The following is a 15113-nucleotide window of genomic DNA, read 5'->3' on the forward strand; positions in this document are numbered from 1 at the left end:
TGTTTATGGAAGTAAAATGGTTTGTCCGAGAAATGGTGACTAATCCTGTGAGAAAAACAACGCAATCTATGACTTTGTTTTCTGTATTTGAAGATACAGGGATTTCAGACCAGAAATTTTAGATGCTAACACTATGCTTTAGCCGCGGACTCATTCTTCATGGGGAGGCGAATTTGGCTGATGAGGATTCTGTATCCTGTAGTTTAGAGATGTTTAGATCAGCAGTGTCCAAACTGTTACAGCCACAGTGGGTGCAGGTTTTTGTTCCAACCGATCAAGCACACAAACCAAGAAGACTGACAATGAACCGATAACATTCTTCAGACACCTGAATGGTGAAGCTGTGTGCACCAGTTGGGTTGTAAACCAAACCTGCACCACTCCAGCCCTGAGAGGACCGGTTTGGACACCACTGATTTAGATGGACAGGGCATCATGAGATTCTTCCTGCATCACAAGTAACAAGCTGGGCGGAGTGAGGACTTCAAATACAGCATAGTTGTAGCTGTAGCCATTGTAAAAAACAGTCAAAATGGTTTCTGGCCTCTGAAGCATTGTCTTTCTGGCCACATTTCTTCAACTCATCCTCACTGATTTACTTTTCAAAGGTCTATCTGTTTGGCTTACACTTGCAAGTTTGGCTAATTTAAGTCAATATTTTTGCTCACGAGCCTCAATAGAACAAATGATAGGAGTTTCTGGACGCATCATTTCCTTCTCATTACTTTGTTTATTCATTTCATAGACATGACTAATTCCATTTTTATTGTACTGGTGTTGCTGCTGCTGCATGTTTTGTAACAGCTCTGGAGCCCGCCGGAGCATGTTTCAATTATAGCCACCAAAGATGAGCTTCTTTCAGTTCTGCCCCCCAAGTGAGGGCAGTGAGAAAAACAACCTTTGGCCTTGAGGTCTTTCCACTGAGCCTAGCGGCTGCTTGATTTATATCAGCTCAGCTGGAAAGGTCTCCTCCAGTGAAACGGGTGAACCCCTCTGACAGATATTCCTGAATGCATCTTGGCGACCTTATTTTCTACTCTGTTTGACACCTCCGGTCTGTGTCGCCGTGATAAGGACGACCGGTGTTGCCTTAATGCTGTCGTCTGAGTCCATTTCCTCTCCCAACATGAACTCATGTCACAACAGCGTAAACTTTGGGGACATTGCAGCAGAGGGCAAGTTTCTGACTTCAGTTCCGATTGTCACCGAAATATCACACATAAATATATGAAAAAAGGGTTACGTTTTTGTCAATATTTTTTTGTCATTGCTCTTAACCTTTTTTTCCCCTGCTATCACTGCAATTTTTTTTTTAAATCATTTACATTTTCTTTTCTTTCACAAAATTTTATTTGATTTTTAGGTCTTTGTTGCAACTGACAGATACAATAGCTGTTGCGTGAAACCCATTTTTTTTGTACCTAATCTCGTCCTTCCTTGTAAAACTCTATTTTTTTAAGCAAGTCCTTATATTTCCTTCACCTCATTTGAGTATTATTATTATTGTCACACTCATTTTTAAATTTAATACAGTGTTACAAAATGCATTGTGTAATATGCCACTGCCAAAAAAAAAAACACAGCAGTGTGAGTCAGTGACGTATCCATATGCCTGTCTGATATAGTGTGTCTGCATGTGTGTGTGCGCGTTGAATAATTCATCAGGTTGTAAGGATGACTCGGAGACGGGATTCTTCATTCACCTCCATATCCGATTCTCTTTCATCCTGCCTTAGCCAGACCTCTATCAGTGATGAGGAACAGGGGGCCACATGACTCAGTCACTAACACTCAAACGGAGCACATCTCCGGAGAATGGTTACCAGAGAGCGGTTCGCGTCAAATCATTGACCCAATCACGTTTCAAACACTCGCGGCCCCCGGAGAATTGTTGCCTCCGCTTGTGCAGGAAACTTTCCCTGGGCATGAATGGAAAGGCCCAACTTTTCTTGGTGTGCAGTCCAGAAGCGTGTTCACCTGGTTAAGTCCTGAACTTCAAAACTCCCTTTTGATCCTTTAGAGCACAGGTTCTCCTGCAGCATCACGGCAATGCGTTGCAGATCAAAATACATTAGCGCCTGGACAACATTGCGATTCGATCAGTGCTTCTTAGTGGTATTTGATCATGTCCTCTTTAGAGTCTCTCAGTGCCGGAGCGAAATGTGTCCCTCAAAACAGATGATAACCCTGTGTAGCAGATGTCAAGAAAGTTATTAAAAACTATTAGATTTCTGCGGGGGAAGTGCCAACCACATCCACATGAGCATTCGCACGGTTCATTGAGGACAGCAGCAGGACTCAGATCCACCTGAGAAAGCAATGTTTGGTGGCATTAAAGAAACACACTTTCCATGTCTAGCCGCTGATATGTCGACAAAAATCCTGTGATGGTTGAAAGCTGGGTGTGAGTTCCCGGACAAAGTTGGCAGTCTGTGTCGTGTTCCAGTTTTGAACCGTACCAAATAACTCCACGGGTTTTTGTCAGGACTTGTTACGGAATAAATCAGGTATCAAATCTGTCAACTCATGGTGTCCTATTTTTAGCCTTTGCTCCATGTGGAATGTTTCAGTTCGGCTTGTTTTGCAAACTGAAATTGTGGCACAGAGTGTGAGGAGAGGAGTTAAATGTTGACGGCGGGTAAGTTTTGCCTGGCTGGATGTGGGTTGTGGTGGTTCGGAGAGCAGCAGTGGTGGTTCTGGTTAGTGGGTCTCGGCCATAAACAGTTGGGTTTTCAGGCTTTTAACTAGGAGGGCGTCTGGGCGTCTGAAAAACATGAAAAATGGCCGCCAGATGCCGCCATATACCAGTGTAATCTAGCGGCCAAGATGAGGTCAGGAATGGGATGTCCATATTTTCATATTTTGCAGATGCCCAGATGCCCTCCGAGCTAAAAGCCTACTTTAGATCAAGATGTTGAAAACAGGAACACGACAAGCTACCCTGACAAAGGATTGGCCTTGGCCCTCCCTTGTCGTTGATCATGGTGTGCGTTATAAAATCACCAAAATATGAATACTACGTGTCTGTTCACGTCCTAATAAACCGCATTACTCTTCTGCGAAATGCAGCTGGATGTACTGGACAGACTGGGAGGAGGATGAGGTCAACGACAGCATCGGACGGATCGAAAAAGCCTGGATGGACGGCTCCAACCGCCGAATCTTCGTCACCTCAAACATGCTGTGGCCCAACGGCCTCACACTCGACCACAGCTCCAGCTCCATGTACTGGTGCGACGCCTACTACGACCACATCGAGAAGATTCACTTGAACGGCACGGGAAGAATGGTAGGGCTTACCGTTCATCCCGCTTTCATTTGTGTTGATTCAGCGGCTCTCAAAAGTATCTTCCTGTGTTTACTGCCAAGGCGTTGTTCGCTCAATCCCGACTCCTCCTGTCAACTGTGGCTTTTCCAGCGAATTAAACTAATGAATTATTTGCAAACGCTGTTCAATCAATGCCAGATTCTAGTAAACATTATTATAACCAGACAGTGCTGCATGCATAAATTTACACAGAGAAATTGAATCACATTCATCTTACACTGTGATCAAAGAGGTTGTAAGCTCATTCACAAGCAGCTTGAACGTCTTTTTTTTTTTTTTTCAATCCATCATGGCTCAGTAGTTTGCCAAATATTTATTTCTTGAGACTGTATGTTTTCTGCCTGTTGCAGGTGGTGTACAGTGGGAAAGAGCTCAACCACCCATTTGGAATCTCTCACTATCGTAATTTTATTTTTTGGACGGAATACATGAACGCCTCCGTGTTCCAGCTGGACTTGTCATCCGGAGATGTCACTCTGCTGCGAAGCGAGAGACCGCCGCTTTTTGGGTTGCGTGTGTATGACGCACAGGGCCAACAAGGTTCGCTTCTTTTCTTTATCACTGAAACTAGACGGTTTGGTGAGCGTTTTGGCCTGCACCCTGTCTAGACATGTCCCATTCTCACTCCCATGGAGTCACATATAAGTAACATCCGACACTTACCACCTGCTCGTAAGATGCCCACAGATGTTTTTTATTTTTTTATTTTATTTTTTATTCAATGTCTGGCACCGCAGCACGTAGCAGCCCGGCAACGCTGCCATCTACCACTACAGTAGGACCTATTACCCTCGTATTTTGAATGGCATTCGACTTATGTCCAATCCGACTTACGATCTTTTTTTCGGAACCGACCTTGGTTGTAAGTCGGATGTTACTTGTCTTGAAACTTATCAAGTGGACTTGTTTGTCAGTGTTGATGCATTAGGTGTTTCAATTGGATCAAACACTTACCCTACTCTTTCTCAACACTCACAAAGGACAGTCGTGGTAAGGAATGAGGGGTTGACAATCTTAAGATCTCATTGTGACTTGTTTTCTGCTCAAGCGTATGTGTGACTCATGCCGAAAATGTCTTACTGAAAGATCATGACTACACATTTGCACTCCCAAGGCATGAAATAGTGACTATTAATATGCCGAAGTCAAACCGCTCAGGTGCGTGTTCAATCTAGTCAAATCTTTCCCCACCAGCGTGGCATGGTGGGGGTCACAATTGGGAGCTCTCACCATTACTTCTTGCATGAAATATATAGCAACCAAAGTGGCAATGTGAGCTTTAAAGTCGGCACTGTGACTGACGTGCATGATTATTTGAGGAGCTATAGACAGAAAAAGACACTTGAATGCTTAACTCTAACCCCAACTTCCCTCTTTCGGTTATGTGACACACTGCCTATGGCATCAGGATGTGCAGCAGAAACATGGTTCTACTTACTGAAGCGTGGGAGCAACGGAGTTACACCCTATGTCTTAATCCTCACCTTCAGGTGTCCCTTTAGATATGCGTTAAACAGCGCAGTGAAGCACTGCCTACAGTGTCAGGAAATGCCGTGGCAGAGGGACATTTGAGTCGCATGGACGCCTTATGTGTCAACGCAAAAGGCTGATTAATGCCTCAACATTTAACAATAAAGTCCACTTGACAAAGGTCAATATGTGCGGCTGGCTTTAGACATGGCCTTGACATTTAATGTGGCCTTCATGCATTTGAAAAGGTGCAAACTTCAGATAGCAGTGTTTGTACTTCAGCATATAACAGTATTTTCCAACAATGCCAGTACTATCAGAGAAGGGAAACTGTGTACTTACTGTATAATAAGTAAGTCAGTTACTGTGACACAATGTTCCTCTGCCTATCTCAGGAACTCATCCCCCAACGGCATTCCAGAATTGTGCAAGTCACGAAGACGCCAGTGCTGTTAGCTTTGCAGTATTTTATCAAATCGCAATATCTATATCTAAGAATTCAAAAACATGGGCAAATGAACAACAACACTGAGATTTCAATTGATTTTTTTGCGTGTCCTGAATGGAACAGGCTCATGTGAGTGATCCCTTCAAAAGGTCTCTTGAATTCCATTTCAGTGCACTCACCTGCACAGGTGGGGCAGTGTCAGTAGTGGAGTCATGACTGAACTGTGTTCATCTTGTTGTATTCCTTGTTCAAACATTTCAAGTTATAAACCATTTACCTTAAATTCCGGACTATTAGCCACTACTTTTTCTTGAGTCTGAAACCTGTGGCTCATGGATTTCTGTTAGAGTGTCCTGCTGCCAAAGTATTGAGCCTTGTCACATCAAACCAATTAAATCACAAGCGTTTTATTTGCCTTAAAGCGCTCAAAATGTGCTGTTTTCGCCGGTGTTTGTGCAGGTCCTCCAACAGAGCTCATCCCTGGAGACGAGAAGCAGCTGGTGAGACCGGCTGTGGTGTTTGAGCTTCAGAGGCGAGGGCAAAAACAGTGCATTTTGAGCGCTTTAATGTCAATAAAAGATGTGACAAGTTCATGATTCAAGTTCAGAACATTGCCCAGTTTGTTTCACGAGCCAGTCTCGATGCTGAACCCCGTTTTTCAAAACACGCATCCAGTTTATAGACCAGTGCGCCTTATGTATGAACTAGACCTATTTTCCTTTAGTGGGTGCGGCTAATATTCCATTGCGCTCTATAGTCCTTACGGACAATGAGGTGGTTTTTGGGTTGAATTTTGGTGACACAGTTGTTTTGTTGATAGAGTTGTATCTTAAAAAGAGGAGACACAAAATACACAAGTGGATTCTCTGGCACCTGCTCGGCTTAAGAAAATCTCTCTTTGAATAAACAAGACACCTTATGCGTGATCTATTTCTCCAGGTGACAACGCCTGCAGTTTGAATTATGGGGGCTGTGGTACCCTCTGCCTCGCCATCCCAGGAGGCAGAGTGTGTGCCTGCGCTGACAACCAGCTTCTGGAGAAGAACAATGTCACCTGTGCAGGTAGGAGGAAATAATGAATCAGACAGAATAAAGGGCTTAAGATCATCTTTTCCCTGTGTAGCATAATCCGGGCTGTACCTCAGGGGAAAAGCATCAAATAATAACCTTACCTGTTCTACATTCATTTCTTTTGATGAACAAATAAATGCAGATGAGTACTTCCAGAAATATCAACCAAATCCCTGTTGATTATCTTGAGGTCAGGGCCCATTATTAACAAGTTTTGTCTCATTATCACGCTGCCAATAACGTCTTAAAAACACATTTTTCAAGAGTAGGTTGCTTCATTTTCTTCGGGGCTGCTGTTCCTTCCAGATGTTTCCAGCAGAGTCGCAGAACCGCAGCGGTGCAAAAGCGATGAGTTCCAGTGCCACAATCAGCGCTGCATACGGGCCACGTGGAAGTGTGACGGAGACGACGACTGTCTGGACGGCAGCGATGAAGAAAGCCACAGCTGCTGTGAGGCTTTTAAATGTAGTCGAAGGCCTGCCATCAGTGGATTCTCCCGCATGCTTAATTCCCAACCTTGCATGAGGTGGCTCTGGGGTATAATTATTGTCAGTGTATGCGCCAAAAAGTCCCAGCTTTTGATGGCGGACTCAGTCGAGCAGTCAACCTTTATGTTCTTAAATGTCAATGCTGAAGGAGCAAAGGATGAGTTGGCTGCTACGGAGGGTGTTTTTGGTGGTTCTAAAGCAGAGACATCGTACCATCGTATCGCATCGTATCGTATCGTATCAGAGACATAGAGTCAAAAGTGGCATGAAAAAGGTTGCCACACAGGATTGCAACCCCCTCTGCAGGTCTATCATTAGGTCTTTTCTAAATTGTAAATAGAAGATCTAATCCCCCTCCTCTAGATGAGAGGGATTAACAAAGAAGAATACAGACTCGGCAGAATACGGATTACAAAATATTGTTCTTGTTCTGTCACTGATTGTTTTTGTTGCTTTCTTTGGGCTGTTTTTGCAATTAACAAAAAGGCTCCCATGACGACGCGACAGGCCCGTAGTGTCGCACGTTTTCTGCGTTTGAGCTCTTTATTTGTCGGGGTATTACTGATGTTGGGGGGACGTCTTTGCAGACAACCACTCCTGCCCCCCGGACCAATTCAAATGTAGCAACAACCGGTGCATTCCGAAGCGATGGCTGTGCGATGGAACGAATGACTGTGGAAACAGTGAGGATGAGTCCAACACGACATGTCTGGGTAAGAAAACTTCTTGTGTTGTCTTGGAAATTCTTGGAACTAAATCAAGGGTGGAAAGTGTCTTTATTCTTCGGATGAAGTTATTTTATCCCCTTGCAATTTATGCTGTGAACTCCCAGAATGGAAAAGAGGTTGGGTAGTGTTAAGGTTTGGTAAGTCCGGCTGCCTCGCAGCTAGGAGGGCTCTAATCCTGCCAGGGGCAAAAGTGGGGTCTCCTCCCTGTTGAGGTAGTGGTTTTCCTAGTGGGGTGTCAAAACACAATCCTTTCCTGCCAGGCAGTCTTTAGCTATACGACTGCCTTCAATGGCATCTCTGAAATCTGTCATGGTTTGCAGATAGTTGTCTATTTACTGTGGTTCTGGGAACAAGCCTAACATCCTCTGAGGATAGCTGATGCCCTTAAATCTTACTTGACACAATATATATATATTTTTTTTTTACAAGCGCCTGGTATCAATCCACCCCATGCACTATTTTTTTCATTCTTCTTGCTGTCTTGGATTTATATGGACTGTAGGACCCTGGGATGCTCATTCAGTCTAATGTGTTCCATGGCCTTGATCCTATCGTTCCCCTGCCTCTCGTGGTTTTTATCTTAGCAAGATCAATCAATGTGCATTTGCCGGAGGATGATGAATGTTCCCTCGTCACGGGATTGACACGTATAGCATAGCCCACACCAGCAAGACATCACCAGCGCGCCCGCAGTGGAGCATGTTGCTGTCAAGCAACAACATATTTCCCCTGGACGTCTCAGCTGCGCTGAGTGTTAACAGAAATAGAATCTGCATGTGTCACGGGTGTTAAAACTCTCCGCTGCAAGTCTGACTGAATGTTGTGTATTTTCTTTTTAAAAAATAATTCTCTTTCAGCCCGGCCCTGCCAGGCCGATCAGTTCTCTTGCCAAAACGGGCGGTGCATACCTCAAGCGTGGCTCTGTGACCGCGAGGACGACTGCGGGGACAAGTCGGACGAAATATCCTGCAGTGAGTCTTTCACTCCGTCTTTAAAGCACCACTTTTAGTGCTGAAAGGTAAAGACATCTTTATAACTGAATCAAGGACGTTGAGGGTAATCTTGTTTCAACATATTTAGCGCTTCAATTGCTTGTTTTTACGGCCCAATAAATAATTTGGACCAACTGTTTTCCAAAACTCACTTTGCTGTCCAACCTCTTAACCCTCCTAATGTGACCACATAATTCACTGAAATAACAGCACCTCGTCCAGACATTCCTCTCTGATCGAAGCGCAGATCATGTCCTGAAGGGCACCTGAACCTGATGTTTATTCTTCACTTCTTTAGGTCATTGTTGTCTTTTTTAATGGATTTATTATTATTTGTGTATTAGAAAATATAGAAATATGTAAAAAGAAATATATATTTATTTATTTTCTTTTTCTGAACTTAACTGCATATATATACATATATATATAAAATATAGAAATATGTATATATATATATATATATATATATATATATATATATATATATATATATATATATATATATATATATATATATATATATATATATATGACACATATGTATACATATATACATATATACATATATTAATCAGAGATCAGATCTTAATAAATAACTTGACTACGGAAGCCATTCATTTGAATCTGTCTCAATTGAAACCTTCATGTTTTGCAGCACCAGATTGTAAAGGTAGTTTTACTCATTGAAATGTCTGTGCTGAATTCAAATTAAAAGGATCATATAGAAAACACTGTTGCATATTCAATGACTACATTGAAAACGTTGAGCAGTTTATCCACAGTCGTTCGCATGCTAAATGACCGTTTGCTGTCGGCGATGCTAACAAGCAAACGTAAACATGCAGATGGGATGATTAGGAATTATGAACCGGATAAATGCTACCTGCAAAGAATGCTGATGAGGCATTTACGCCAAAAACCTGTCGTATAATGTGTAATTAAAAACGGCGTTTGGCTTCAAGATATATGGATAACAAGCTATTATGTTGATGACTAGCAGCTAAGCCATGTTTTGTATTGTCACTCACATACATTTATTTAGGGCGTATTTTACTGCAGGAAATATGGGGTTTAGGTTTGCAGAATATTTTCAGTATTTTCTGTGTGTTTGCCATTGTCTTTGTGAGCCAGAATTCTTGTCTATGTTGTCACAGTTCTTGAAGATCATTGGTTGAATTGTTGTTGTTTCATGACTACACTGATACACGGGTGACTCTAAGATTTATGGCTGTCAAAACTGTGAAAAAAACCTGAACAAAATACTGTTTTTGACTGCAAAAACTGCATGATGGAAAGAATGAACCACACAATTGCATTTTTCAAGCATTTTTTTATTACATTTTTACGCACATTAGCAAACCTTGACTCCTGACCTATGATAATCAGTTTGCAGCACCGAGTGTTCTTAACTGCTGTGGTCGCACTTGAAACAGATTCTCAGCTCAAACGTTTTCTCCAGCAAAGCGCTACATTTGATAGTGCGTTAGAATGTCTGTGATTTTATGATGGACTAACTGCGGTATCGCCTGATTTTTTAAAGTGATGAATCAACGTCAAAACATTCAACGGTTTATTTTGACTCCTGAATTTTTAGGTTATTGTCTACTTTTCTTTCTTTCCAAGCCCATTGGTTTTCACGAGTGAGTGATGAATCAGCAAGAAAAATATGGTTGACTCAAGAGTAAGTGCTGAAGTCAAAAGCTTTACAACACTACAAATGCTAAGCTATGATGAGTCACAGGGTTTCTGCGGCTTGAGTTCCGCAAGCAGCAGTCTTCAGTCATTCTTTGGAATTTTTCTGTGAAAAACACGCCAACAGTCCAGTGAGTTGGTTGGCTGCTTTTAATACATTTGATCACATGAGAGTTCATCTTTAAAAATATTTTTTTCTGAAGCCATGGCAGCTCTCATTGAAGCCATAGCGGTGCACCATGCTCATGTACGTGCAGCTGAAACCCCGAGTTCCCTAGCAAAGTAGATGCAAATGGTTCTAAACTTGTACAGCAAACTATATGTGGTATATTTCTACTCCTGTCTCAAGTCAATATCTACATCAGGTTTAATAGTGTGGGAAACATTGGTGCCTTCAAGTCGGAAAGTCAGAGGGACCAACCCAAGTACGCAATCCAAGATGGCTTCCCTGAATGTAAACAGGAAGTACAAGTTGTGACTCAATGATATATGCCAAAAGAAACAAACACATTCTGCAAATTTGTGCTTCCTCTTTTCCCTGTGGGTATTTCTAGTTGCAAACAAAGCGTGTTATTGTCAAGAAGCCGATGACATCTGGGCAAGGCATGCAATGAGAATAGCTTTTGTGGATGACGCTAGCTTCGTTTTCCGACTTTGATAACTAGAACAGTTAATGCGCTGTGAGGTCATTCCCAGGTCAGACTTTTCGGACATTTCAGAGGTAAACTGGAACGCGGTTTTGCACTTTTGGCTGTGACTCTTCCGAAGCTGTGAACCGATATCAGAATGCGAATAAATATTGCTAACTTCAAGCATAGAGATGGCAGGAAAATTTACTCTATGAAAAGTTTATAAGCTTATATACAACCACTATACAAGTAACATCTGACTTATGAACAGGATCGGTTCTGACCAACCGGTTGTGAGCCAGATTGGACGTCGAATGCCATTCAAAATAGCTGACGCGAGGGTTATAGGTGCTACTGAAGTGATAGATCACTGTGAGAGAGTGAGATGCTGGGATACTGTGCTGCCGTAACTGTCGTACGCAATGCCGGGCTGCTATGTGCTGCGGTGCCAGACATTGAATTAAAAAACAAAGCATCTGCTGGCCGTGGTCGTAAGTTGAGCAGGTCGTAAGTCCGATATTACTTGTATTACCATTGTAACTGAAACCTTCATTTAACTTTCAAAGAAAATTGAAAATACGATCCAAAAAGAATACTGTACCGTTCATTTTATTGTATACATTTTTCTGTCCTTCATTTAAGACTAGAAGTAGTTTTAAAAAGTGAATTGTTATGTTGTGCTCTTTGAACCAAGATACAGACTTGAAAGTAGTTAGACAGAGAAGTCGCTCTGTAGCGGAGTCTCAGTGGTATTACACAATCTGTCACTTAAAGTTTGTCACTGCAGACTTCTATGGATTAATCTAGAAAAAAAGAAGCATGTAAATAAGAGAAATACATATGTTGACCTCAGGATATTAAGGCTCTTTGAAGATTCCACACATTGAAATGCAGAGGGGGTGTGTTTGTTTGCACGCAATGTTTTATGCAGAGCTAACCGCTGAACTGGATTACTAGCTAACAGTCAGAGCAGGCGGGGCTTTAAGGTTCTGCCATTTAGTCACTATTTGTATTAAATCAGCCTTTTTTTTCTTTTCTTTGGTGACTGATGTTTGCCGAGTGCTGCACTCTGGTGTCGCTCCTCAGCCCCTCTTTGTGCGTCCTAAGCTGCCTCAGTGCTCAGTCACAAACATCCAGGGTGTAAGCAGTAATTAAAGTTCATGCTCGGCTTCATTCAATCATCATCAAGCTGCGCGGCAAAACATATTCTCCGGCAGACTGTTGTCTGAGCTTCCTCAGGCATCGCTCCTCTGCAGACTCACCACCGCGCAGCCCCTCGCCACTCGCGCTAGCTTCACTGGAGCCACTGTGGGTTTTCAGACACCTGAAGCTCAGCGGAGGCTGCCTGGAGATTGATGCTAATTTGGACCTGCTTTGTCAGTAGTTTAGCGGTTGTCAGACGCCGCGAGATTCAGTGGCAACTTCAATAATTAAAGCTTTTGCTTCTTTCATTCTCACATGGAATTAAACTCCTGCCGTTCTTTCTACGGTTGTCTGGCACGTGAGATTAAAATCCGTGAAAATGTCCTCCGTCAGACAAGCAGCAGACGCCCATAGTAATATCCACCTTCTGACTCATATACATGTGGAATGAGTAGCATGAACAATTGACGCCATCTTGTCAAGTTGGCTTGAAGTGACAATGTCATCTTGACCTTGGCCAAGGAAGTTCCGAAGATATTATACTGAAATTTAAGATGATTAAAAGTGTTTATTTTCTTAAGTTTCATGTGGATGTATTGGATATTTTGAAGGAGTCATTCATCCGCTTGTATGGCTGCTCACACATTCAGTTCCGCCCACTAGTGATGGGCTTGTGAGGCTTCGTGAAACAGTGAGCCCTCTAGATGGCACTCTCTGCTCTAAAGGGATTTCAACAAAACCTCACATCATTTTCAAACACCTATTGAGCTCTGGAAATGAGGGCACTGTTTCATGAAGCATCATCAACCCTTTTATTCTGTGTCATGAAGTCTCATCTACTAAAAAAAAAAAGCCTCCCCTCACTTTCTTCCTGTTGCTGCTTCCTATTCTCACTCAAGGTATAAGGTATTTGCCAGTTTTTATTCATGGAACCACCCTTGTGAAGTTAGGGGATTGCTTATGCTGCGCAAAATAGTTTTGCTTTTGCAAGTTTGTGCCTGGGCTCCTCCGACGCATGGAAGCCCTGGTTGGTAACGACAGCATATGGACGTAAATCCCTGGTGATAAAGGTCGCGATGGAAGATGAGATTCTCTTCGCCCTTTCAGAGCTGCAGGGAAGTTGTGATAATCCGTCTTCCATTGTTCACTGTTTACCAGCAACAGCCGACAGGTTCTCCTCCTCCTCTGGACTTGTGTGAAGTGATGTCACACATTATTACGCTAAACATTTTACACGTCTCACACATGGAGTATGTTTTGCCTTTTTCCTTCAACAATGCTCCTGTCATTTAGTTATGATGAAAATGCTCCTTTTGAAACATTTATGAATCATTATAGCATTATAGTAGATATAATAATATGTGCATGGCTACACTAGATTGAGTAGATGCTGTTTTATGTCATAGTTTTTTGTCATGTTTATCCCAGAGTTTTAGAGCACTAAAGCATCTTTAAGGGAGGCTATGATATGTATGAGGAGCCACATGAGCTCAACATAATGTCCCATAATGCACTGCAGCAACTGAGGATTCTACTAAAGTTGGCATTCGAAAAGCCAAAAGTTGAAATTGTGTTCCTGAATTCACACGGTCAATGGTCAAAAATAAATTCAATAAGTCAAGGACCTTTTATTTATTTATTTTATGAAGAAGAAGACTGTTTTGCAGAAACGCGTATCCTGTTGTTCTTCCATTTCAGCCTTCCCCACTTGTGAGCCGCTTACGCAGTTCCGTTGTTCCAGCGGGCGATGCATCAGTGAGAAGTGGCACTGTGACTCAGGTGAGAGAGAAACCTGCTAAGCGTTGTTGACTTGAAAGTATAATTCATGTGCTTGGAATGCCGTTTACGCTTCCAGACGACGACTGTGGAGATGGAAGCGATGAAGTGGGTTGCATCCAGGCGTGCACCGGTGGCCAGTTCAAGTGTGCCAGCGGTCGCTGCATTCCTGAGCACTGGGTGTGCGACGGTAATAATGACTGCGGAGATTTCAGTGACGAAAATTCCACTTGCAGAGGCAGCTCAGCTGGTGAGTGCTGTTTGAAACATGGAAAACACAAATCCAAACGATCGTATTTTGACACAGTCATTTGACGAACACTCCGGCACCTAGGGCATCGAACATCGACTATTCTCAAGTGGATATTGATGAAATGTGTATCTACCTTAGGGGTGTTGGAAAATATTGATACAGTCAAATTTCACGATCGTGATTGTGTGATATCGTATCGCTCTTTTAAGCTCGCGTTATCGAAGTTTTGATGTGCTGCTATGAAGAGTGATGCAGGACAATGTAAGGGAGCTGTTCCGAATGACAGTTTGATAAAGTGTCATGAAACATCCCATAATTTTTAACCAAGAGCACCACCTACTGTGCTCTGAAAATGGGTACACTGTTTCATGAAGCCTCATTAGCCTATCAGTAGCTGTTGGATCCTCCTCCTGTTGGACTCAGTTTGGAACAATAAACTCGTAATTTTCTCAAGTTTCTCAATGTTTTTTCCTCAAAATTAAGGCTGCTTTTTTAAGAAACATGACAATATACTGTGGCCCACACAGTATAACAGTGTGTCATATTCCTCCGTCACTCCCCTATTGGGATGTGTATCCAATCGCTAGATTCATTTTGTGCAAGTGCTTTTTTTTTTTCCTGCCTTGAGATATTTATCCAAACGTAACGTAGATTCCAACCCTACTCTGCGATGCATTTTGATGCATTAAGCAGCGAAGAGGGCTGAGCCCAGCTCCTCCCTCTGAATGTCACATGATAGGAAACCTTTGATTCCATTGAAACACAGATGCATCAACCTGACACTGCCTCCTACTGCAGTGTTGGAGACAAAACACCACATGAAAGTACTCACTGCTGTGACCGTGGTAGTGAAAGTTTGTTGCCATTTCAATAAAAAAATAAATACAACCATGAGACGGACAGAAGCTTCCCTTATCAGGGTCAAAATTTGACACCAATGTTAACACGTGTGCTTTAGAACCATGATAAAACACCATCACGTAGGAATGTAGTTCATGTCTTCTTCACTCCAGTACTCTCGTCACATTGATAGGAATGTTGACAGAAAGCCTACTATGTACCGTGTATTCATCAACAAGGGTGGTGGATCTTTCC

At 42.5% G+C, this 15113-nt stretch overlaps 1 protein-coding gene across 4 annotated transcripts in view; it reads left to right on the forward strand.

Moving 5' to 3' along the window:
- The window catches only part of lrp1bb (low density lipoprotein receptor-related protein 1Bb), a 281286-nt gene that overhangs the window by 145246 nt on the left and 120927 nt on the right, over positions 1 to 15113 (forward strand). For all 4 annotated transcript variants that reach the window (XM_053877208.1, XM_053877210.1, XM_053877209.1 and 1 more), the window contains 8 exons: positions 3070 to 3289; positions 3679 to 3868; positions 6186 to 6308; positions 6624 to 6767; positions 7393 to 7518; positions 8391 to 8504; positions 13688 to 13768; positions 13845 to 14015. In XM_053877208.1, the coding sequence (XP_053733183.1) occupies positions 3070 to 3289; positions 3679 to 3868; positions 6186 to 6308; positions 6624 to 6767; positions 7393 to 7518; positions 8391 to 8504; positions 13688 to 13768; positions 13845 to 14015 (1169 nt within the window). The remainder of the gene's footprint in view (positions 1 to 3069; positions 3290 to 3678; positions 3869 to 6185; positions 6309 to 6623; positions 6768 to 7392; positions 7519 to 8390; positions 8505 to 13687; positions 13769 to 13844; positions 14016 to 15113) is intronic.

The sequence above is a fragment of the Synchiropus splendidus genome, chromosome 10, assembly GCF_027744825.2.
Source record: "Synchiropus splendidus isolate RoL2022-P1 chromosome 10, RoL_Sspl_1.0, whole genome shotgun sequence".
Classification (NCBI taxonomy): Eukaryota; Metazoa; Chordata; class Actinopteri; order Syngnathiformes; family Callionymidae; genus Synchiropus; species Synchiropus splendidus.